The 26,468-nt window shown below is 34.1% G+C and overlaps 1 protein-coding gene across 3 annotated transcripts; it reads left to right on the top strand.

Annotated features, from left to right (window-relative positions):
- The first annotated feature begins 2,734 nt into the window (after positions 1 to 2,734).
- Positions 2,735 to 8,278, top strand: LOC120122441 (probable sphingolipid transporter spinster homolog 2). 3 transcript variants are annotated; one of them, XM_039141572.1, is made up of 16 exons: positions 2,735 to 2,883; positions 3,085 to 3,217; positions 3,321 to 3,421; positions 3,636 to 3,740; positions 3,843 to 3,918; positions 3,998 to 4,072; positions 4,177 to 4,279; positions 4,373 to 4,438; positions 5,592 to 5,673; positions 6,067 to 6,164; positions 6,341 to 6,417; positions 6,552 to 6,665; positions 7,036 to 7,155; positions 7,534 to 7,662; positions 7,764 to 7,842; positions 8,065 to 8,278. In XM_039141572.1, exons 1-16 carry the CDS (start codon positions 2,750 to 2,752, stop codon positions 8,184 to 8,186), a joined length of 1,614 nt encoding a protein of 537 aa, XP_038997503.1. In that variant the 5' UTR covers positions 2,735 to 2,749; the 3' UTR covers positions 8,187 to 8,278. The 3 variants fall into 3 exon arrangements, with proteins under 3 accessions (XP_038997503.1, XP_038997501.1, XP_038997502.1); XM_039141570.1 differs by having other exon boundaries at positions 3,085 to 3,216; positions 3,308 to 3,421; XM_039141571.1 differs by having other exon boundaries at positions 3,085 to 3,214; positions 3,318 to 3,421.
- The last annotated feature ends 18,190 nt before the right edge of the window (positions 8,279 to 26,468 follow it).

Here is a 26,468-nt window from a genome sequence, read left to right on the forward strand (position 1 = left end):
CAAAGTCAATCCAGATAGCTCAACTACACACAATTATAGTTCAAAATAATCAGGTGAGGTTATTTCTTCATGCATCACTATATAATGCGTTCTCTCATCTAGAACATTATGCAAGGATAGTTTAGTCTTTTAAAAGCTTATGACACGAGGCATATAACAATATCATTATCCACATAGTATATCTTTACTTAGTACGCTGCTCAATTGATATTGATTATTCGTAAATGAATTATCACTCGCATTCACTTTTATTTTTCCCACAACCTATTAAAAGGCTTGAGACTTGGCTAACATATCATCGTTTCTTCAATATTCACAATTTATGCAACTCATGTAGTGTTTTATTCACATAGTACGTCATTCAAAAAATTAGTATTTATTCTATAACAATTTTTCGTTCACATTCATTTTCAATGTTCGCCCACCTTATAAGTGATTTGGCTCAAGGGGTGATAAACACACTACTGACTTGATAGATGGCTTACGCACCACTAATTTATCATTCTCTTTCAATATGAGTACACCTAAGTGTACTTTTGTAGGTTCTCGTCCGCCAAGGGTATTTTGGTCATTTCATAAATTAAGATCTTTTTTCCAAGCTTGTTTGTACATTTCATAGAATTCTATAGACATTCGGGTGCAACGAGCGATGTTTCTAATATTTTAATGTTGGAGAGTATGGATAATAAACTAGGGAGTATGGATACTCAAACAGAGAGTACAAGTACTTGTGTACCGATACTCACTTATTGGTATCGATAGCGAATGATGGTATCGATACTGAAAAATGCCTCAAAGTTCTCTGGTATCGATACTCAACCCTCAATATTGACACTACATGAATAATATCGATACTCTCAAGAATAATATTGATACTACAAACTTATTTTGCCTAGATTTCTTCATAAATTCATCTAGTATCAATATTGTTAATCAAATATCAATCTATATTTATAAGCTCGAAAATCACTTCAAAATCTCCCAAACACTATAATTTAAGGCCAAATTGATTCTTAAAGTTTAAGGGAGTTAGATATAGTCGTCTAGCACCATAAAAACACATGCTTGACAATCAAATCATAATCTAAGCCATATATCATGCAATTGCATTCAATATGCTTTAAAGCTCAAATCCACACATAAAACATCACACTTAGAAGAGTCATAACATCTCTATGGATTAGAAATACACTACTTGATAATAGAATCTCTGACTTCTTTCTCAGCTACACTTACTCTCTTTTTCACTAAGGCTTTTGGTTGCTTTTCAAGCACTTTCTCACCACCTTTGATCTACGAAACTTGAAGAGAAATGAAGGAAGATGACATCTAATTATATACCTATTGTAATATTGGATATTTTATATTTTTAATGAAATTAATTGCTCATATTTATATAAAAATGATTGACAACTATTATTTTTTGTTTAATCACCGATATTTAATTTATTGATCGAATAATTTGAATCGAGTATTGTAGAGACCCATTATAGAGGCGACTCTCCTAACCCAATTTGCTCAATTCACAACTTTAGGATTCGAACATCTAATCTTATTTAAAAGATCTAGTACCTCATCCCACTAGACTAACTAATTGTTGGTTCGATAATTATAATTATAATTATATTTTAACCTTATATACTTTAATATATCTCAAATCATTTTAATATTTAAATTGCCTACTAATCTAATTATATTTCAACTACTCATTTTTATTCAATTATATATTATACTTTTAATAGTACCAAATTATTTTTATAATTATATTTTATTTATTATTTGTACATTTATAACAAAATACCTTTTTATGGGGAAAATATAAACTGATATTAAGATAAAATGTAATATCTTAAATAAAATTTATTTGATATTATTTTTTCAATTTTAAAATATTGTTAGGGTAAACTAAATTATTTTTAAAATATATATTTTTTCAAATTTAAAATATCATAATCTTAATTATACGGGATAAAAATGATGATACTTACTAAATTAGTTTATCTTTGAAAATATATTGAAATGATCATTTTAAAATTGTACAAGATAAAAATGTTGATAATTATCATATTAATATTTTTAAAAGTTTAATGATAATTACATGGATAATTATAATTATAATTAAAATATTTGAAATCTTATGAGATAAAAATATCGGTAATTATAGTTTTTAATAAATATATACTTGATCTGTATAAGATAATATTTTTAAATTTAATATCCGATTGTTTAGTCACTAATGTTTCAAAAATTATAAAATGATCATTATATTTATCAAAATATCATATAATAGTTACTGTGTATTATAAAATAGAAAAAGTTTAATAAATCTAATGATTATTTTATAATAGTTTAATAAGTTTAATGGTATTTTATTTTTGATAAAATCTAATGATTATTTTATAACTATTTAAAAAGCTAAATGACCATTATATAAATTTTGAAATTTTATTGACCAAATAGATCATTTTAAAATATTTTAGTGAAAATTTGTGTACTCTATGCAAATATCTTTTGGTGTTATAAAGTGATAAATTGGATATTTTGGGGCCATTTCAACAATAACCCCAAAACACTTAATTGAAAACGACAGATCTGATGGCAGAAGCACAGTCTCAAGTAGTAACCCTATTATTATAAATAATTAAAAGAAAAAAACCCAGAAAACAGAAAGAAGAAGAGAAAAAGAAAGGAAAAACGTGTTTTTTTTTTCTTCGAAAAAGAAAGAAGAATGAAACTAAAATCTTTTTTTATGTCGTCACCATCTACAGTTCCTCCAACGGAAGAGGAAAAAGACGGCTCAATTCAACAGTCAAACCCGCAACCACAAGACGTGGCTGCTTCTTCCTCCGCCATGACTCCTCCTTTCTGGTTCACTCCCAGACGGTGAATTTTCGTTAACTTTTCGAACACTTGGTTGTTAAGCGGTTTTTTCCGCAGATTATGCTTTAATTTAACTTCATTTTCTTTTCCTGAACTGTAATTGGGTATAAAGTTAAGTGAAAGATAGATTTTTTTTTCTAAAGTCGGTTTCTTTTTAGATAAAGATGGTATTTCTTTACTACTTTTTGCTCTTTTTTTTTGTAGGTTATTGATTATATTTTGTGTGGTTAATATGATAAATTATTTGGATCGAGGAACCATAGCTAGCAATGGTGTTAATGGGAAGAGGAGGACTTGTGATGACAAAGGAATTTGCAAATCTGCTTCTGGAATTCAGTATGATTTTACTGGAAATGTTTCGATTTTGCTGTGGAAATTCGGATGTCGTACAATGTTTCTTATTATTTTTAGTTGTCTACTTAAAAAGATGTTTCTTGCAGGGAGATTTTGACTTAACTAATTTTCAAGATGGTCTCTTGTCGTCTGCATTCATGGTTGGACTTCTAGTGTCGTCCCCAGTATTTGCTTCCTTAGCAAAGAGGTAAATTTGCTTTTATGTGTTTCCCTTTTTAAATTTTCTAAATCTAAACTTCTTTAATTTAGCATTTTGACATTAGCTGTTTAGCACTGTTATGTTAAATGCTAAATAGAATCAGTATTAATTTCAAGGTTCATTGCTTTAATTGTTGCAGGATATTTGACAGTTTTTACATGTTAATTTGGTTTATAATGTTAGTTGATTTCTATGACTGCAGCCACAACCCTTTTAGGCTTATCGGAGTTGGATTATCTGTTTTTACCTTGGCTACTGCTGGATGTGGTGCTGCACCTACCTTTTGGTTTATTGCAATATGCCGGATGTAAGTTAACAATTTCAATACTCTTTGAGAATTGGTTTTAGTGTTGCTTCCTTTTGCTTCAATTTGTTCTTAAAAAATTGTGGCTGGATTTTGATGTTTAAGGCTGGTTGGCGTTGGAGAAGCTTCTTTCATAAGTCTTGCAGGTCCATTTATTGACGACAATGCTCCTATATCTCAGGTCTTGTTCCTAACTTTGAAAACCTATCCTCTCGCGTACACTACACTATCAATCATGCTAATTCTCTATCATACTCCAGAGAACTGCCTGGCTTGCAACATTTTATATGTGCATACCCACTGGAATTGCTGTTGGATATGTTTATGGTGGACTGGTGAGTTTGTATATCCCTTTTGTTCTTTCTCACTTTATTTTCCGTATTGTTCTTACTGTCCAGATACGTCTGATGGAGAATTAATCAAAAATGTTTTTACTTAGGTTGGGGAACATCTTAACTGGCGCTATGCATTCTGGGGAGAGGCACTGTTAATGTTACCATTTGCTGTTTTTGGCTTTGTAGTGAAGCCATTGCAGTTGAAAGGTAACCTTTCTGGCTTGTTTGCACTCCAGAGTTTGTTATTTTATTATCTCACAACATTTTAAATATTAAACATCTTTGAACTTTGAATCGTAGGTTTTTCTTGTGTTGAATCAAAAAATGAATCAACTCCTGTGGAGACAGTTTCTGCTGTAACTGATGGTACTCACTATTTATTCTTCTTCTTCTTCTTTGATTTGTTGTTGGTCCATTATTTAATGAGAAGTCACTTTCAGTTATCACATGGGTGGAGCCAGGAAATCTATAGTACGGTGTCATTTATTTTTAGAGTGGTGTCAATATTATTTTAAAGGGGTGTCAATTTTATTATTAAATTTACAAAATATTTTTCTTTAAAAAATAATTTGGGGTGTAAATTTCATCAAATGGAAACGTCCTTGGGCCTTGAGTTACCTGGTGCGATGCACCTGTTATGTATATATGCATGTCCTAAGTAGAAGGTTTAAATAAGGCTAGACAGAATATAAAGGAAGTGTTAGATCTTTGGCATAGCACCTAATAGAACTAGATTTTATCATAATCAGACAAAAATAAAATGTCAAGAGAGAGAAAGAGAGACGTGTTCTGACCTAAGTTAGATGATTTGTTAATCTTTCCTCTGTTTTCATTACCCAAATATTTTACCTAAAAAGTGGTTCAATGTGTCTCTAGTCGTGTAGCCAAAAAATGTTAGTAATGAAAAGTTCTTTTATGATGCCAATTCCTGTTCTATGCAGTGAAACAAGGATCACAATCCAAGGTCATCTTTATTCTCTATTATTCTCTGAATGTTCTGTACAAGTTTTGTGAAGCTTTAATCCTTCATTTTCTTTTGTTCTGCATACAAAAGTTACTAATCCATTGACATCTAGTTTGTCCATACTCCTATTCCAGCACCTCTGGTTTGTTGTTCCAGTGGAATGACCCCCGTGTCCAAATAGTTTGACCAGATTAGTGAATGTCTAATCTGTGTTTTCAGTTTGATAATTACTAGGGATTTTTCATTCAATATGTTGGTTAAGCTTCTTGTTAACTGAAATCAAGCAGGATCGATTTGATTTTGATTGAAACCGAGACAAAACTGTTGTTATAAAAACATGCATTACATGACTAAAAACACACACACATATATATGTTTGTATATATGTAAATGTATCAGTTTTCCTTTTCTCTAGTTTGGAGACGAAAAAAATCTAATAAAAGCAAAGGAAAATGATTCATAAATTTGTTTCCTGTAATAAGCTGACCTGCTTTCAAGTAAAGTGCCTTATTTGTAGCACTCTTGGGTTCCAAGTCTAATCTATCCTAGCTGCAGGTCCAAATGCATCAATTGCGAAGGGCCCTGTTTTGGTTGGAGGTGATGGTATCAGTGCTGATGAATTGAATAAAACATTCAAGTGAGTAGGTCTTCAAACCATGGCTTTAATTAAATCTCTTGTGACTTTATTTGTGTCACTGATCCTTATGATGAAGCAAACTGCTTCAAAACAATATTACTTATTCTTTGCAAATAGAAATTCTATTAAAGGGAACTGAGAGGAGACATCAGAAAAGAAAGATTTAAAAGGGTCATTGGATTCTTGTTGCATTAAGAGTGTTGGTCACACTGGAATCACCACCCTTTTACATAATGTACTTGTTTATAAAAAGGTTGAAAACTGAAACAATTTTGCCTTATTAAGGTCTAAACTAAGATTTTAATTTTCAGGCGCATAAAAACTTTTTCTATGTACTTTAATATTTGTGATTCATTCCGCTCCATATCCTGATTGTTTTTGTTTTTTGGACAGATCAGTAGTAGTAGACAACATTTTGAATCGGTTATCTCAGTTTTGGAAAGACATGAAAGTGCTTTTGGTGGACAAAGTTTATATTGTAAATGTTTTAGGTATATTCTTGACCCTTTTCAGATCTAGACTAGTAATGCTTTGAATAAAAAAAATAGTATACCGATATAATGATATGAGTTTTTCATTTTCTTCCACAATATTGCTTATTGACTTATTTTTCTCATCAAACTCCTTGTTATATGCTTGTGTTTATGACTTATGGTATTACTTCCAGGTTATGTAGCATACACTTTTGTCCTTGGAGCATACTCATATTGGGGGCCAAAGGCTGGTTATAATATTTATCATATGGTATAGTCTTGCCAAGTTACATTCATTCTTTGGTTATTGAAACCCTTTCCTTTCAGAACTTTCTTTTTGACATCACAGAATCATAATCAGCCCCCCTTTTGGTGCTGTAATCGTATAAATCATGATTTTTGCAGAAGAGTGCAGATATGTTGTTTGGAGGTATTACAGTTGTTTGTGGGATTTTGGGAACAATAGCTGGTGGCTTCATCCTAGATCGCATGGGTTCTACAATAAATCATGCTTTTATCGTAAGTGTTGTTTCTTCAGTAATGTTTAATGTGAAGGGTTTTGTTTTACACGCTTACTGGAACTGGAAAAATTATTCACCATGTTTTGAAAGGAAAATATGCTGAGATAAAGTAGAGAGAGATTTACAGAGAAACCATAAGTTCCATTCCTTTTTTTTCCCGTTTTTGCTTAATACACCTTTCACGTGCTTAAGGAAAAGATGGATGTAGGATTGTTACTCCTGCTATTAGTTCTCTAAATTGAAACAAATAAAGAGAAATCCAAACCCACTGCAAAAGACTAGTAATTTGATAGCATGTTAACCAGCGAACACATTTATTTGCTTTTTTTTTTTGGCAATATATATGGCTTAGTTTGCTTCTGTAATAGCTTCTTTCAGGTGCAACATTTCTGGGTGGAATAGCTTGCTTCTCTGCTTTCTGTCTCAGGAGTTTGTATGGTTTCCTGGTACTCTTTGTTGTGGGCGAATTACTTCTTTTTGCAGCACAGGTAAAACCAAAATGGAGTGTGTTGAGATTTGTGATCTTGTTTTTCCCAATGTATTATGTATTGTATTAGTAGGAACTCTCTCTCTTCCTTTTTTTGGTTATATTTATTCGATAAAAGGTTTAGAGGAAGATATGGTTAGACGTTGTGCCATGAGTTTCACCCACTTTTTTCAGAATTTCGATGGTTTATAGAAATCAGACCTTATTCTCATTTTTTTTTCGTTTTGATAATAGAAAGAATTTTTCTGCTGCACATTTGTCCCTGTAGTGGATACATTGACACTGAGCAATATTTGCTATTTTGGACTAGTATTATCATGAATATTTAACCAGTAATGCTGTTTACTAGTCACCTTCTCACCAAAAATTGGTTTTGCAGGCTCCAGTCAATTTCATTTGTCTCCATTGTGTCAAACCGAGTTTGAGGCCATTGTCTATGGCAATGTCTACTGTCGCAATTCATGTATTTGGCGATGTGCCTTCATCACCACTTTTTGGGGTTGTCCAGGTGCAGTTATTTACATTTTTGTATGGTGATGTCAACTTTATCTATTTTCACCGGAGTTCAAAGATTTGTGGCATCATTATGACTGGTGATATTTTGAGCAGGATCATATTAACAATTGGAGGAAAACTTCACTTATGTTGACTTCTATCTTCTTTCTTTCTGCTGGATTCTGGTTTATAGGTCAGTAGTAATAAGTCTTTCCTTTTACATTTTTAATATAGTGAATCACCATTTTAGAGAACTATTCATAATATGTTCCCTTTGTTCCTGGATTAAGAGTAGCTGTCCATATGCTATAAAGAGTTTAGGGTAAAAAATTCTTTGATTCTTATGCTGTAGTGAATCCAGATGCACAGATTTTAATTAGGAATTTTTATTATTATTGTTGTTGTTGTTGGACAGGTGTTTTCCTGCCTAGTTTCGACAAGTGTAATGATGAAAGTGAAAGTCAAGTCTCTCCAAACCCATTGGCCAATAAGCCATTGCCTGGTGGAAACGGAGATAAGGGTTCTGGTGAAGTCTAAGGCTTTAAGTTCCGACCTCCATGCTAATAACACTCGCACTTCTTTGTTTCGTTGCAATGTTCCCCCTCAGTGATTAGAAGTTCCCAAATTTACATGTGTTGCTTCGTTTCCTATCAAAAAAAAAAAAACGTGTTGCTTCGTCTGTGAAAATCAGAAGTGGGAACAAAAAGACACAAATTCGGTGCCATTCTTCAAAGTATTGTCCCAGTCTACATCGGTAAATGTTGAGTTTTCCATCAAGGAGTATGTGAAGATAAGTTTCGGTGGGCCCGAGGAAGATGGCATTATATTTTGAGGTATTTTGCTGTTAAATTTACATTTTTTGACCTTCAGCTTTGGACTTGATCATTTGTAGATAATGTCAACAATACAATGGATAAATGCTAAATAGGTTCATCAGCGCAAGTGAATTCACTACTATTTTTTTCCTGTAAAATATTTTCGTTCTTTTGCTATCTTCTGATTGTTTTCAGATAGATATATTTTGAATCCATTATCGACTTTACCTTGTGTGTGTGTGTGTGTGACTTCAAAGTTTTATAGACTTTGATTACTACCTAATCTAAGATGGGTAGTCTAGTCTTGTTTAAGCAACTTAGGCTCATGAACATGCGCACATGATTAAGCTTGCAAAACAAGGGCTTTCCCTTTCTATTTCCCTTTTTTATTAGAACTTAATTCAATATATATATAGCTAAAATAATTCATTTGATAACTAGGCACAACGTATCACGAAATTGAAAATTCAATCTTAAACTAAGGGGTAAATTACATGTTTAGTACCTCAACTATCACTTTTGTTTCATTTTGGTCGCTCAACTATTTTTTGTTTTAAAATCACACCTAACGTTTAATCTTGGTTTTCATTTTGGTCATCTATGGTTAAAAAAATAATAGAGTTGATTTTTTTCAATGATGATTTCGTCACGGCCGTCTTTTGGTTTGGGCTTAGAATTAGGCTTCGACTTGAAATAATGGGTTAGAGTCATCATCGATCATTTTAAAAATATTTAGGTGGATCAGATACCATCTTACATGATTTGCGTTTTACCATAAATGTGTCGGGTTCGGGAGTCGGTTACGGTCAAGGAAGGATTAGCACTCTTGAACCGTCCTTTTGATACCAATCAATTTGTCGGTTGTCTTAATTGCGAAAAATTTAAATTTTAAAATTAAAATTTAGAACATTCGATTCGAATTACTTACCTTTGATTGGTTGGAGTTTTCTTAAAAAAAAGGTCGAAAAGGTTTGATAAAGAAAAAATAATAAGTAAATATTAAGTATAAAAACATAAAAAAATTAATAAAATTAACTAAAATAACAAATCAAAGGATGAAAAAAAAGAATATAAATAAAATAAAATAATATAAATCAAATAAAAATTAAAAAAAATATTAAATAAATAAAACAAAAGTAAAAAATAGAATAAATTTAAGGGAAATAAGATGAAAAATAAGATAAAATACAAAAAATAAAAAAGGGAATAATAATAATAATAATAATAATAATAATAATAACAAAAAAAATAAAATAAAACAATATGAAGAGAAAAAATAATTTAAAAATAAAAATAAGAAAAATGTTAAAATAGAAAAACTAGTAAAAAAAGAAAGAAAACAGAAATGAAATAAAAAGTTAAAAAATAATAATAATAAAATATGGGTTGAAGCTGATTGGTGCTTCTTGTTTGCTGATTCGGGTGTTTTTCTTTGTAAATTTGTTCCTTCGTTATGGATTTGAAGAATTCTGAACTAGATTGGAGGAAGCTCTTTCGTGGTTTGCTGGAACAAGCCCTTGAATTCTTTCCATCTGAAGTCTTGGAGGGAATCTCTATTGTCAAGCCTCCGGCTACTATTATTGAGGAGGGGATCGCTGAGTGGAGCTGTGCGGTGGTGGGCCAATTTATTGGAGCTGCTCCTAACTTTGGATCCATGTAGAGAATTGCAGAGGTTCTTTGGGGGAAGTTTTCGTCGGTCAAGGTTAGTTTGGTTTGATCCAATCTTTATGTTTTTTCATTTTCTAATGCTGAGATGAGGGACTGGGTCTTGGAGAATGGCCTGTGGCACATTCAAAATAAATCCCTAGTTTTAAGGAAATGGGAATCGAATTTGCAGAGATTGGATTTTGACCTTAAGCATGTTCCGGTCTGGATTCAGTTATATAATATCCCTCTTGAGCTTTTTTCCAGAAATGGTCTTAGTTACATTGCTAGCGCAGTTGGAATTCCTCTTTACATGGATTCTGTTACTGCCTCGAAGGAGAGACTGGAGTTCGCTAAGGTTTGTGTGGAGATTGAGGCGGGGGCTATAATCCCTGATGTGGTTAATGTAGTATTGAAGGATAATTCTTCAGTGAAAGTTAGAGTTCATGCTCCTTGGTTGCCCAAATTCTATTCGCATTGCAAAATCTTTGGGCACCAAGATAATGTTTGTGTTGAGAGCGTTAAAGCTCCTGTGAAAAACAAGGAAGTTCAGATATGGATGAGGAAAGTGAGCTCTAACATCCTTGAGGCCCCGAGGGGAGGGAAACTGGATAGCATTATCACTACAGTAGAGAATTCTTCTGCTTGTGCTGGTAATCATAAGAGTAGCCCTGCTAAGGAGGGATCTTTACCTCTGTCTGGTCTGAAGGTTAGTAATGCAGAGGAGGTGACTATACATGATCTTCAAGAAAATAATAATGACACTATGCATGTGTTAGCTAGCTCTGATGTGAGTCATTCTCATGCCCCTGATAAGTGTGACCCTGCTGGTTATGAAGGTAAGATTTTAAAGCAGCTTGAAGCCAATGTTAGTGTTGATCAGGAAATTGTTGTAGTAGGTAAAGCTACCTCTGAACCCTTGGGTAATACTGGCTGTGATGGGGAATTCCCCTCATTGCAAGATTCTTTGCTTCAGAAGAAGAAAGTTCAGGGGAAAAGAAAGGAAAATGATGGATCTTATAGCAAATTGGAGCTTCTTGCTGGGGGAGGTGCTATTGAGGGTGCTAGGAAGGCTAGAGTTGCCTCCTTGGGGGTAGTAATGCTTCTCAATGATATTAAAGTAAAGAAGAAAGATCATTTGGAGAGAATTAAAGGTGCAGGGGTTTGTAATGCTGCTAAGGGTGTTGACCCTCCTATCTCTAACTGATGATTTTTAGTTTTTGGAATGTTAGAGGGCTTAATAGTGGGCCCAAGCAAAGTATATTATTTAGTAGATTGGAGGGGTTAGGTGTGGATGTGATTTGCTTAATGGAAACTAGAGTTAGAAGTGGTAATTTCATAAGGATTGCTAATTCTTTGGCTGTTGATTGGGATTTTGCTAATAATTATGAACATTCTGAGGGTGGTAGGCTTTGGATTCTGTGGAAAAAATGCCTTTCCTTCTCTGTGCTTAAGGGATGTGATCAGGCCCTATCTGTTGTAGGTGATGTGGTTGGAAAGAGAGTTGTTGTTACTGCTGTTTATGGAAGTAACAATAGTCAGACCAGGAGAGGTTTGTGGGAGCATCTAAGGCATCTGAAAGCTGATATTGGTTCTGCCTCCTGGCTGATTGGGGGTGATTTCAACACTTTTATCAGTGCTGAAGAGAGTTTAGATTTTGATGTTTTGGGGTTGCACAGTACCTCTGATATGGTGGAATTCAATGATTGTCTGGTGGATTTGGAAATACATGATCATCCATATACATGTCCTCTCTTTACCTGGTCTAACAAGCAAGAAAGTAACTTCTTGGCTAGGAAGTTGGATAGAGTTTTAATTAACTCTCAATGGTTGTTAGAGTTTCCTGACTCAGCTGTGGAATTTAAAGCTCAAGGGCCTTCTGACCATTGCTTGGGGACTGTTTGGACTCAGAAAAGTGCTCAGGTGAACAAGCCTAAGCCATTCAAGTTTTTTAATTGTTGGACTGCTAATGAGGATTTCTTGAGGGTTGTTAAAGACTCTTGGCAAGGATACTGTGTGGGGGATCCTATGTTGGTTTTGTTTACTAAGCTGAAACGTTTGAAGCCACTGTTAAAAGACCTCAATAGAAGATCCTTCTCTGATATTGCTGGCAGAGTAGTTGCTAAGAGAGCCGAGCTTGAAACTGTTCAAATTCTTAACCTTGATCAGGTGGATCAAAGAAGACTGGATGAGGAAAAGAAGATCTAGGCAGAATTATTAGCCCTTGAAACTGCAGAATCTGATTTCTACAGGCAGAGAGCTAAAGTTCATTGGCTGCAGGAGGGGGACTTGAACACTAAGTTTTTTCATCAGAGAGTAGATTTGAACAAGAAAAGAAACACTATCAAAGTCATTAAAGATGAGAAGGATATATCATGAAACTTTTGAGGATATGGCAGCTGAGCTGGAATATTTTTTCAAAAGCCTCATAGGTACTTCTGATCCTATGGTGAAGAGCTGTCCTACTGACTGGTTAAAGTCTGTTCTAAATTACTCTTTACCTGTTGGGGCTGAGGAGATCCTAGTTGGAGGAATTAATGATGTTGAAATCAAAGATGCTCTGTTCAGGCAGGGGAAAAATAAGAGCCCTAGACCGGATGGTTATACCTCATGGTTCTTCAAGGTCACCTGGGAGATAGTTGGCAAGGATTTTATGGGGGCTGTAAGGTATTTATTCCAATCTTCCTCCCTTTTACCTGCTTTTAATGCCACCTCAATTGTCTTAGTGCCTAAATCCCCTAATGCATGTATGGCCAAGGATTTTAGGCCCATTTCTTGTTGTTCTATGATTTATAAGACAATCACTAGGATCCTGGTCACTAGATTAACTCTGTTCTTTCCTGGTATGATCTCCCCTAATCAATCAGCTTTTGTTAAGGGTAGGAACATTGCTGACAATACCTTATTGGCTCAAGAAGTAGTTAGGGGATATTCTAGGAAGAACCTTTCTCCTAGATGCACAATTAAGATTGATTTGCAGAAGACTTTTGATTCAATCTGTTGGGGCTTCTTGATGAATGTTCTTGAAGCTTTGGGGTTGCTTGAGGTGTTTTATGGTTGGATTAAAGCTTGTATTACTACCCCCAGATTCTCTATTTCTTTGAATGGTAGTTTGGTGGGGTATTTTAAAGGGGTTAGGTAGGGTGATCCCTTATCCCCTTATCTTTTTGTGATTGTGATGAATGTGCTTTCCTCACTGTTGGATGCTGCTGCTAGGATTTAATGTGTTTAGATTCCACCCAAAATGCAAAAAAATTCCCCTCACACATCTCTGTTTTGCTGATGACCTCCTTTTATTCTGTTATGGATCACTGGATTCTGTGATGGGGGTGGTTAGTACCTTGGATAAGTTTTATGAGATTTCTGGCCTTAGATTGAATGCCATGAAGACTAAATTCTTTTCTTGTGGGATATCAGAAGATAAAGTTGAGCTGATTCATAAGTCACTGGTTTTAGGATTGGTCAGCTTCCTGTTAGATACATTGGGGTGCCCTTGGTCACGCGTAAGCTCACTTGCAAGGACTGCTCGGCCTTGCTGGTGAAAATTAAGGACATAATTGATAAGTGGTCCAGTAGGAAATTCAGTTATGGGGGTAGGCTTCAGCTGGTAAAATATGTCTTGTTCAGCTTGTTTGGCTATTGGAGTAGACAATTAATACTGCCTAAGGGTGTCATTAGGGATTTTGAGAAGCTTTGCATGAGGTTCTTTTGGAGAGGCAGTGACACCTCTGCTAGGGGGCTAGAGTGAGCTGGAACCAGGTGTGCTCACCTAAATCTGAGGGAGGATTGGGCTTGAGGAATCTTGCTGAATGGAGTAAAGCTTGTTGTCTAATGCTTATTAAGTGCATCCTTGCGGGGGAAGGGTCTTTGTGGATTGCGTGGATTAAGAGCTATTGTTTTAAGTCTATTGATTATTGGTATGTGGTTTGTATGCCTCATTTCAACTGGATTCTCAGCAAATTGATTAAGCTGAGGGAGGTGGCTGGGCGTTTATTTAGGCCTTTGGCTAGCTTATCTCAAGTCAATGGCAGGTGGATATGGGATAGTATCCGTGACAGAAGTGACAAGGTTGCTTGGCATAGACTCATCTGGTTTCCTGCTCATGTACCCAAGTTTTCTCTTGTGGCTTGGATGGTTCTACTTGACAGGGTGCCTACTAAGGATAGATTAGGCAGGTTTGGAATTGTGGTTAGAAATAACTCATGTGTGCTGTGTGGGGTTGGTCAAGAATCCCGCAATCATCTATTACTTGAATGCCCCTTTGCGTCTGAGATATGGTGTGCTGTTATGCATGACTGTGAATTGAAGCATCAAGTGTTGGGTTGCTGGGATGATGAGATTCGTTGGATGGTTTTACACCTTAAGGGGAAGTCACTTTTAGTTCATATACTCAAGCTTGCTTGGACCGGGTTTGTTTACTCTATTTGGGAGGAACGAAATCACAGAAGTTTTAGAGGAGTGATTCGTTCAGTTAATTCTATTGTAAATAGTATTAGAGAGGCGGTTCGAAGTAAGTTGTATATGGGTTATATTAATAGAGTCGATGATGTAAATAGGCGTTTGTGCCAAAATTGGGGGCTGATATAGTGTTTGTTAACGTTTCTTGTAGCAGCTATGCTGCTTTCTTTGGATGAATAAACTCTACTTATCCAAACAAAAATATGGGTTGAAGACTAGATAATAATTAAACCTGAAAGAGACAGTGACTAAAATGATGTATTTTCAAATGTCAAAGCCCAAATTCAAGCATCCACAAAATACCTAAAAACACTAAATCAGTGACCAAACTAATACATTTAAAATATTGTGGCCAAAATCAAAAGTCCCATTAATAATAAAATGAGCAGGAAACATGACTAAAATACAAATAAAAGAGTAACAGGTTTGAAATAGTAACATAGTATTTTAATTAAGTGACCAGAATGAAACTTATACAAAGTAGAGACCCTTTTGACACAATTTACCCATGCGCCGAACCGAGAGATGCCCTAAAATCACCTAAACGACGTCGTGTTGGGGCTTTAAATACCCCTTTTATGCGATTTTAGCAAGACCTGTCCTCATTTCTCAATCCATCCGTTCTCTCCACTCTCTTTTTCTCTCATCTCAAATAAAAACATAAAATCCAAACAAAAAATACTTACAAACCCTCACCCTAAAATATTACCTTTGATGGTCTTAAGGGTTCCTTCCACTCCGACGAAGCAATGATGACCGGGATCAAGAGGTAAACTCTTCTTTTCTTTTTCAAAACCCCTTATTTGAATATTCTCTTGTTTTTTTCTCGGTTAGTATGTGTTGCTTTTGAAAAAACTTGACCCCTTCTCTTTTGTTCTGCATGAATTTATAGGTGAGTTGGGTTCGGTTCTTCTCATCTCGATCCCGAGATCATCAGGATTTCCTTGTTGACGAGGGGCTTGTTTCCCACGTTACTTGATGTTTTCATGATCTTCCGTTGAAACTGATTATTCTTGTTTTTTTTATTCGGTTTTCATGTTACTATGGGGTATATTGTTTGTTGTTGCGTGTGTGTTGCCAATTTTTTGGTCTTACTTCCCTGAAATTTGACCGGTCCGATTTGATTTTAATTTGTTATGTTACCCGAAAACTACTCGGAGGTCGTTCCCGTGTTTGGCCGATCTTGGGGTCTGGCCGTTGGATTGGTTGCAAATCTAACGGCCCAGGCTTGGCTACGATGTGATGGCATCTTTAGGGTTTAATAAACCCCCGTTTCTTAACCGTTGATCCTCTCTCGATTTAACATTCCCCTATTGTGCGGTAGGATCAAACTTGAAACCCTAGCCACTGCTGGATCAAGCAGTTGGGCTCGGGTTGATGGGCCTTACCTGTCCTTGGTCTGCTGGGTCAGGCATGCCTTATCTTGGACCCTTGTTGGACCTAAAAATAAAATTAATAAAAACATAAATAAAATAATAATAAACAGATAAAAAGAAAAAAAAAAAAATATAATATATATTATATAAAAAATATTTCCAAAAAACTATATAATATATATTTTTAAAAATATTTTAAAAACTATATATTATATATTTTTAAAAATATTTTCAAAATTATATATCATATAGTTTTCAAAATATTTTAAAACTATATATTATATGTTTTCAAAAAAATGTTTTTAAAACTATATATTATATGTTTTCAAAAAAATGTTTTTTAAAACTATATATTATATAAGTTTTTCAAAATGATTTCAAAACTATATATTATATAAGTTTTAAAATGTTTTCAAAAATTATTTTATATATATATATATATATATATATTCAAAATGTTTTCAAAAACTATATATTACATATATTCAAAATGTTTTCAAAAACTATATATTATATATTTTTTCAAAATGTTTTCAAAACTATATATTATATTATATATTTTCAAAATGTTTTCAAAAACTATATAATATATACATTTTCAAAAATCATTTTCTAAAGAAAAAAATTCAAAAACTATACTATATTAATATATATAAACAATAATAAATAATAATAATAAAATAAATCCGAACAAAAAATGAGTGTCTACAGCTACCCCTCTTTGTCCTTTTTCGTGGAATGACAAATAGGACAAAAATAAAATGACACAAATTTTCGTTCGGTATGAAGGGGTCCCTGAGTCAAATATCCTTCCTCGTGGGGTTGAAAATTGACTATGGTATTGCGATTTAGGAATAACTCCATGTTAAATTGAGTTGTGGAAAACTCCTCGACGCGAAGTCGAGTCCATCTTGAAATGATATGAGATTGAAGTCATAGTTCGGAATTTGAATCGGAATGTGGATTCTCGTTATTGCTAAATTGCAATCCACTTCAGTCTTCTTCTCGATTTAAAGACCTTGGCTTAGAAATTCAACTGGAAAATAGTTCCTTGACTCCACCATGTATTTGGTAGGCCCTCGAGCTGAGTGAAGTTGAATTCGAAAGTTTTCGTTGACAAATAACACTTCTCGTCTTGAGTTATGTTGTACTAGGCTGGGAGATTGCCCCAGATCTTTTTCTTGACTTAAAGACCTCGGCTTTAACCAGAAAGTGGTTTCTTGTTGCTACCATATGGTGGATGTGTCATCGAGCTGAATGTAATCGAACTCGATAGTTTACATTGACTGATAACCCTTCTTGCCTTGAGTTATGTTGTAATGAGATGAGAGATTGCCCCAGATCTTCTTCTTGACTGACTTGAAGACCTCAACTTCAACCAGAAAGTGGTTTTTTATTGCTACCATGTGGTGGATCTGTCATCGAGCTGAATGGAATCGAACTCGACAGTTTTTGTTGACAGATAGCTTTTCTCAACTTAAGTTATGTTGCAAATTTGACATGCCCTTGAGCTGAGTGTATTCGAACTCGAAGGTCTTTTGATGACATATATCCCTTCTCGCCTTGAGTTATGCTATAAATTTGATGTGCCTCGGAGCTGAGTGTAATCGAACTCGAAGGTCTTTTTGTTGACAGATAGCCCTTCTCGCCTTGTGCTATGCTGTAAATTGGATATGCGTTTGAGCTGAGTGTAATCGAACTCGAAGGTATTTTGTTGACAGATAACTTTGATGTGCCTTTGAGCTGAGTGTAATTGAACTCGAAGGTCTTTTGTTGGAAGATAACCCTTCTCGCCTTGAGCTACGCTGCAAATGATGTGCCTTTGAGCTGAGTGTAGTCGAACTCGAATGTCTTGGTTGACATATAACCCTTCTCGCCTTGAGTTATGCTGTAAATGATGTGCCTTTGAGCTGAGTGTGATCGAACTCGAAGGTCTTTTGTTGGCAGATAACCCTTCTCGCCTTGAGTTATGCTGCAAATGATGCACATTTGAGCATAGTATAATCGAACTCGAAGGTCTTGATTGACAGATAACCCTTCTTGCCTTGAGTTATGCTGTAAATGATATGCTTTTGAGTTGAGTGTAATCAAACTCGAAGGACTTTTGTTGGCAGATAGCCCCTCTCGCCTTGAGCTATGCTGTAAATGATGCGCCTTTGAGCTGAGTGGAATCGAACTCGAAGGTCTTTTGTTGAAGGTGTTTTTGAATCAAGTATCTTTAATTTTGGAGTCGAAACTTGACTCTAAAAGCTGCAAACATTATGTATGTGAAAAAATAACAAGTATGATGCTCTTAAGTATGCTTAAGATGCATGCAACATGAATTGACTCTGTTTTATCTTCTGGATGGAGCCTCATTTTGTATGTCGGTCTTGTACTCAGAATCGACCATGCCCCATTTTCTTCTCAGGTTGCAGCCTTTCACATTTGAGATTGTCCTGTTTGAAAATGTTTTTCCCTTTCTCTTATTTTAGGAGGGAAACGAATATGAGAATATAAAAATTTTGTAAAACATTGCTCCTTAATTCAGGCTCGCAATAAAATCAAATTATAAACATGAGTCCAAGGAATATCAAAGGAATCAATAGCTCTTTTATTGATTTCAGAGTTATAGCTCTTTGATAATGTTCAAATGGATGAGTTTTGTTGAAAACATTTTAATGTTTCGATATAACAAATTATGATAAATGAATTTTAAGATTTTACAAATGATTTTCTAAGTATATTCGATACAATTATTCGAATATCAAAATTATCACTCCAAGACTTTCAAAGTTCAAATTCAATCCTTACTAAAGTGTAAAATTGTGTTTTATACTTAAAATATTTTTGAAACAATTTTTCACAAAGTATTTTGAACAAAAAAAGAGCCAAAAAACAATTTTATGAAGGGATGTACCAATGCACTCATTTGATGCATCGATGCACACCCATTTTGAATACAATTTATGCACTGATACACAGTCATGCATCGATGCACTCTGGATTTTATTAAAACATCGAATTGATTTTGTGCACCGATGCACAAGTCATGCATCGATGCACCCCGGCTATTTTTGAAACATCGAAGAAAATTTGTGCACCGATGCATACCCTAGTGTACCGATGCACTAAGTCTTCCAACGATCGAAATATTTGAATTTAAACATAGTGTACCGATGCACAAAGCCTATGCATGGATGTATCATACGATCCCAACTGTTTTATTAATTATTTTCACACACTAACAACTCTATTAACTCCACTAATGATCCCCAACGTTCAGAAGTGATCTAAGGAGTATTTAAACAAGCTTAGGAGCCATTGATCAACAACAATTATCAAGAATCAAGAGAGAATCAAAGAGAAAGCATCAAACCTCAAATTTGAGCATTTTTAAGCCTATTTCATTCAATATTCATTTTTTCTTTCAAGAACACTTATTGTGCTCAATTGTATTATTCTTGAGTGTTCTTTATTTGTTCTAGAATTGTGCAAACATCTTGCCTTGTGAGGATTTTCTTGTAAGTTTCTAAAATTTGTATTGTTCTCTTTGGGAGAGAGTGTTCTCAAGAATTTGGGCTATAATTCTTGAGGGATTTGTAAGGTTACTCTTTGTCCTCAAAAGAAAGACAAATTAGTGAATTTGTGGAAACTCCTTAGTGTGGATAGCTAAGGTAGTGGACGTAGACTTTGGTTGAGAAAGTCAGACCACTCTAAATCGATGTGCAAATATTTTCAATTTTCTACAAAAGCTTCCACCAAAATTTTTATTGCCAATTTACCCCCTCTTGGCCTATTTCGTCGATCGATTAACTCAACAATTGGTATCAGAGCTTGACTCATTTCAAGTTTTAACCTCCTCTTGAGTAGATCCGGAAGAGTTACATCGATACTCAAGTCATCAATGGCCTCTACTTTAAACAACGACTTCGGTCTTTATTCATTGCCCGTCAACAAGCCTCCTTTCTTCAATGGAGCTAATTATACTTATTGGAAGAATAAAATTATGTACTTCATTCAAGCAAGTGACATGGGAGCATGGAATATTATAGAAGATGAATACATCAAACCTTTCACTCATCCAAGATTGTGGAGTGAATGAGAAACAAGAATGTTCCAGCTCAACTCCAAAACTATCCATATTATCTATTGTGCTCTTGGACGGAATGAATACGGGAGTGTTTCATCTTGTATAACTGGCAAGGAGATATGGGACAAACTACAAGTCACTCATGAAGGCACAAACAAGGTAAAAGAATCTAAAATTAGTCTTCTAACTCATAGCTATGAAAATTTCAGGATGAAACTGGATGAAGATATCAAAGCTATGACAGATAGATTTTCCACGATTTCCAATGGTCTCAAATCATTTGGAGAGGTCATTCCAAATGAGAAGCTTGTGAGGAAGTTAGTTTACTCTCTTCTAAAATCTTGGCAATCAAAGAAGACGGCGATCATCGAGGCTAAGAACTTAAAATCCTTAACTCTCGATGAGCTAATTGGTTCTCTCCTTACTCATGAAATGATGCTTTAAGATGAGATAGACCTCGAAGAGACGGAGAAGAAGAAGAACGTAGGAGTTGCTCTCAAATCCATAAAAGATGAGAGTGATTCGGATGAAGATGACAATGACGATGAGATGTCTTTATTTTCCAAACAGTTCAGAAAATTGATGAGGCCCAATCGAGGAAGAAAATTCAAACGCAATGAAGGCTTCAAAAATGAACCGAAGGAGAAAGACCCCATCATTTGCTATGAGTGCAAAAAGCCGGGGCATGTCAAATATGATTGCCCTCTATTGAAGAAAAATGATCAATCAAAGAAGAAGCACAAGGCTCATGTGGCTACATGGAGCGACGACGAAGGTTCCGATGAAGAGGAACAAGAAGTTGTAAACTTGTGCTTAATGACCATCGCGGAAAACTCTCAAGTAATCTCTAACTCAGTTGATTTATGATTTATCTTATTATAATGGGTTGGCTTTGGATTATAAGACTTTATTTTCAAAATATAAAAATGATATTTCAAAATTGAAAAATGAAAATAGTCTTATGTCCAAAACAAACAATTATCTTGAAAGTAAGATCAAAGAATTGCAAATCAAATTAGATGAATTTGAAAAGAAAAATACCGATTTGCATCAAAAGGGGTGACAACTCGATCTTCTCTTAGAAATATATGTAATTATGTTGCATTTATTTCTTGCATAGAGCCTAAGAATATTAAAGAAGCATTAAATTATGAACATTGGATTATGGCTATGCAAGAAGAGTTAAATCAATTTGAGAGAAGTAGAGTATGAACATTAGTTGAAAGACATAGTAATAAATCTACTGTAGGTACTAGATGGGTATTTAGGAATAAGCTTGATGAAAGTAGTAATATAGTGAGAAACAAAGCTAGACTTGTTGCTCAAGGGTATACTCAAGAAGAAGGCATAGACTATGATGAAACATACGCTCCCGTAGCTAGGATGGAAGCAATTAGAATGTTATTAGCATTTTCATGTTTCAATGAATTTAAATTATATCAAATGGATGTTAAAAGTGCCTTTTTTAAATGGTTTTATAAAAGAAGAAGTGTATGTGGAACAACCTCATGGTTTTGAAGATTCAAAATTTCTAAATCATGTTTTTAAATTGACAAAAGTGCTTTATGGTTTAAAACAAGCTCCTAGAGCTTGGTATGAAAGATTGCCATTTTTTTAATTGAAAAAAGTTTTTCAAAAGGGAAGGTTGACACTACATTGTTTTTAAAGCATAAAGGTAAAAATTTATTAGTAGTTCAAATTTATGTTGATGATATAATATTTGGTTCTACTAATGATGTTCTTTGCCAAGAATTTTCTAAGCTAATGCAAAGTGAATTCGAGATGAGCATGATGGGAGAGCTCTCATTTTTCTTGGGACTCCAAATCAAACAAAGAAAAGATGACATCTTCATCAATCAAGCTAAATACGTCAAGGATATGCTCAAGAGTTTGGACTGGAAAATGAGAAACCTCATGCCACTCCAATGAGTTCTTCTACAAAGCTTGACAAAGATGAAGGAGGTAAATATATGGATGTTAAATTATATAGATCAATGATTGGCTCTTTGCTCTATCTAACAGCAAGTAGATCGGACATTATGTTTAGTGTTTGCTTATGTGCTAGATTTTAATCATGCCCTAAGGAATCACATTTACTAGTTGTTAAGATGATCTTTAGATACCTTAAGGATACTCCTAGTTTAGGACTTTGGTATCCTAGAGATTCTAGCTTTAGCTTGCATGCCTTCTCTGATGCGGATTATGGAGGATGCAAAATAGATAGGAAAAACACATCTGGTACTTGTCAATTCCTAGGAAATATGTTGATTTCTTGGTTTTCAAAGAAACAAAATTGTGTTGCATTATCTACCACTGAAGCGGAATACATTTCAGCGGGTAGTTGTTGCGCACAAGTTTTATAGATGAAACAACAACTTTTTGATTATGGAATTGAAGTAAGTACCATACCTATCAAGTGTTACAATACTAGTTCTATTGGTCTCACTAAAAATCCCATCCAACACTCTAGAACTAAGCACATTGAAATTAAACATCATTTCATTAGAGATCATATCGCTAAAGAAGATATAGTTCTAGAATATGTTGATACTTTGCACCAATTAGTGGATATCTTTACAAAACCTTTAGATAAAGAAAGATTTTGGACACTTAGGAGAGAATTAGGTTTGACCAACCTACCTTGACTTAGTGTTTAAAATAAGTTTAGCACTTTTAATTAGTTTTGGAAAATGCTTATAAAAATAAAACTTTTGATTGCATCCTTTGCTATTAGTTAGGGGGAGTTTATGATTCTTAGTGAGAATTAATTATATCTTCAAATGTAGTTTAAGGATTTGATTTGATTGATTGAACATAATTAATTTTCAATATATAAGTTGCCAATACCACTAGAGCTAATTAATTTAGCATTTATAAGTGTTTAGAATGGATTTTTTACATTGTTTTGCTTAATGTATCGATACACTATCTAGTGCATCGATGCATCCCTTGAATGTGCATCGATTCACCATGAAGGTGCACCAAAGCATGCCTTGAATGTACATCGATGCACTCTGCTGTGCATCGATACACCCGTCGTATTTTGGGTATTAAAACCCTATTTCTTCTTTATTCTCTCAAAACTCTTCAAAGCCCTCATTGTCGTTGTTCGTCCCTCTCTCACCCTATACTCTCCATTTGCTCAAATCCTTTGATTGTTAGTTGGAATTCAATAGTTGTTCATCATTAAAACCTGTTGGAATCATTAAACTCGTGCAAAAATACTACATTCTCACTCAATCCGAAAATTTCAAGGTAATATTTCAAAAACCTTTGTTTTATTTATTTATGAACTTAGAATTAATTTTGATTAGTTATAGGTTGAGCAAATTATCCAACATTGATTGTTTAGTATTTAGAAACTGATTTTTACAATCAAATTTATCTAAAACACACAATCTTTCAAACATTTTCTGAATTTTTTGAAATAAAAAAATTATTAACTTCGAAAATTTCTGTTTTCATTAATTTTTTTGATTTAATTGTGTTGTTTTTATACATATTATAATCATCAAACATTATTTTCCAAATAGTTTTTCAAATCTTTGCCCACTAGGATCCGATTTAGAGAACCTTGAAATATTGCAGACTCAATTGAGTTTTGAGATTGATTATATTGCATACATGTGCTTCAAATTTGCAGGTTACTCTATCCTATTGATTTCGTAAACCATGTCAAATCCTAAATGACCTAGGACATCGTCTAGTCGCTCAAACCAAAACCGACCTCCTATTCCTCCACCTAATCCAAATCCAAATCCAAATGACCCAAATATGACCATTCTGAACTCATTTTTTAACGTACCTGGTCGTAGACAGAATCTCTACCATATGTACCACACTTGTTTTGAGTCATACAAAATCCGAGAAGAGCGTATCCCTACGATCCAAGCTATAGAAGATATGGATTTTCAATATCTTCCTACTCTTAAATCCTAGAAGTTTGATAACCTCTTTAAACTCAAGCCTATTGTTTATCAACAATTAGTCCGCATCTTCTATTCCAATGTGGTATGTGTCCAAAACGAGCGTCGACCCGTAACCATAGGAATTCGATCCTTTATTTTAGGACAATTCATTTTTATTGACTCCAACACATTCGCTACTCATTTTGGATTAGATAATTAGATTTATATGAAAAGGAAACTGTGGGATCTCCCTATAAGTCTAAGGATAGCGTTAGTACCCTACCATCTCATCATGATCGATTCCTACATTTGTTAATCTCTTGGTGGTTTCGACCATCCGGATAAGTACTCATCCCTTAGAAAAATATATATGGTGTATACATTGTATTCAACATAACAAGAAAATCAATTTTCCATAGATTATTTTTAGTGAATTATTAGATATCGTAAACAATGTCCCTTCAAAGAATATAGAAACCTTAGTTTATGGTTATCTTCTCAATAACTTATTTATCAAACTCGGTCTTAGGGTCAATCTTGATATTCCTATCCCTCTTCAAAACCAAATCAATTTCACTTCCTTAAAGAAAAAGGGATAGAAACAGGATAAGAAAATTGGCCAATGGGTTTATCGTCCCACTGAGCAAACTCCGGGAGCTAGCTCTTCACGAGCTCCACTTCCTCTGGCACCGGCAACTGACGACGATCCAGAGCTTCAACAGCTTATGCAAGATATTGACGAGGTAGTGCCCAACGATATTCTCCTGCACCGGAACCAGCACAGCAAGAGGAACAAATGCCTCTATATTTTCAAATATTTATGGAGTCATTTGATCTAAGGTTTGCTTCCATGGAGTCTCAACTGACTGAGTTTCAATGGGAGATGCGTGAACGTATGGATGCTCTCACACTCGAAGTGAGCACATTATTCTCTTCCCGATCCTTCTATGGACGACTAGACCTATCTTGCCTTAGTTTTCTTAAATTGAACCCCAAACTCAAACTTTGAATTATAAAATATTTTGTTGTTTTTATTTTGGATGTTTGAATTTGTTGGATGATTGGATGTTTGAATTTATTATATATATTTGGTATGTTTAAATTTTCTCTTCGAGCCTAATGTTTATTTTGCATCATTTACATATTAGTTGCATTATGACCAATTTTTACCATTTCACATTATGAATATTGAATTATGAAACTATTGACTAATCTTTCTTTTGATTTTGATCTTAGCAGCTTAAGCTATATCTATAAAAATCAATTGGCTATCTTTTACAAACTTGTTTAAAATCATTTTAAGAGTCTTTTTGATTTAACAAAAAGGAGGAGAAGATATATTATATAAGGGGGAGTAATTTCAAAATTATTTTCAAAAATTATTTTCATAGAAAATCTTAAAATTACTCAAATGTTTTGTTATATCAAAAATTGGGAGATTGTTGAAAACATTTTGATGTTTCGATATAACAAATTACGAAAAATGAATTTTAAGATTTTACAAATGATTTTCTAAGTATATTCGATACAATTATTCGAATATAAAAATTATTACTCCAAGACTTTCAAAGTTCAAATTCAATCCTTACTAAAGTGTAAAATTGTGTTTTATACTTAAAATATTTTGAAACAATTTTTCGCAAAGTATTTCGAACAAAAAACGAGCCAAAAATCAATTTTATGAAGGGATGTACCGATGGACTCATTTGATGCATCGATGCACACCCATTTCGAATACAATTTATGCACCGATACACAACCATGCATCGATGCACTATGGATTTTATTAAAACATTGAATTGAATTTGTGCACCGATGCACAAGTTATGCATCGATGCACCCCGGTTATTTTTAAAACATCGAAGCAAATTTTTGCACTGATGCACACCCTAGTGTACCGATGCACTAAGTCTTCCAACGATCAAATATTTAAATTTTACATATAGTGTACCGATGCACAAAGCCTATGCATCGATGCACCGTACACTCCCAACTGTTTTATTAATTATTTTCACACACTAACGGCTCTATTAACTCCACTAATGATCCCCAATGTTCAGAAGTGATCCCAAGAGTATTTAAACAAGCTTAGTAGTCATTGATCAACAACAATTATCAAGAATCAAGAGAGAATCAAAGAGAAAGCATCAAACCTCAAGTTTGAGCATTTTCAAGCCTATTTCATTCAATATTAATTTTTGCTTTCAAGAACACTTATTGTGCTCAATTATATTATTCTTGAGTGTTCTTTATTTGTTCTATAATTGTGCAAACATCTTTCCTCGTGAGGATTTTCTTGTAAGTTTGTAAAATTTGTATTGTTCTCTTTGGAAAAGAGTGTTCTCAAGAATTTGGGGTATAATTCTTGAGGGATTTGTAAGGTTACTCTTTGTCCTCAAAAGAAAGACAAATTAGTGAATTTGTGGAAAATCCTTAGTGTGGATAGTTAAGGTAGTTGGCGTAGACTTTGGTTGAGAAAGTCGAACCACTCTAAATCGCTGTGCAAATATTCTCAATTTTCTGCAAAAGCTTTCACCGAAGTTTTA

This window comes from Hibiscus syriacus, unplaced genomic scaffold (assembly GCF_006381635.1).
Source record: "Hibiscus syriacus cultivar Baekdansim isolate YM2019G1 unplaced genomic scaffold, ASM638163v2 tig00110387_pilon, whole genome shotgun sequence".
NCBI lineage: Eukaryota > Viridiplantae > Streptophyta > Magnoliopsida > Malvales > Malvaceae > Hibiscus > Hibiscus syriacus.

Excerpts from the sequence above, each read along its gene's own strand:
- LOC120122441 (XM_039141570.1), top strand. The coding sequence starts at position 2,750 with ATGTCGTCACCATCTACAGTTCCTCCAACGGAAGAGGAAAAAGACGGC. Across the intron at positions 4,073-4,176 it reads GATATGTTTATGGTGGACTG|GTTGGGGAACATCTTAACTG; the intron begins GTGAGTTTGTAT and ends GTTTTTACTTAG. Across the intron at positions 7,156-7,533 it reads TACTTCTTTTTGCAGCACAG|GCTCCAGTCAATTTCATTTG; the intron begins GTAAAACCAAAA and ends TTGGTTTTGCAG.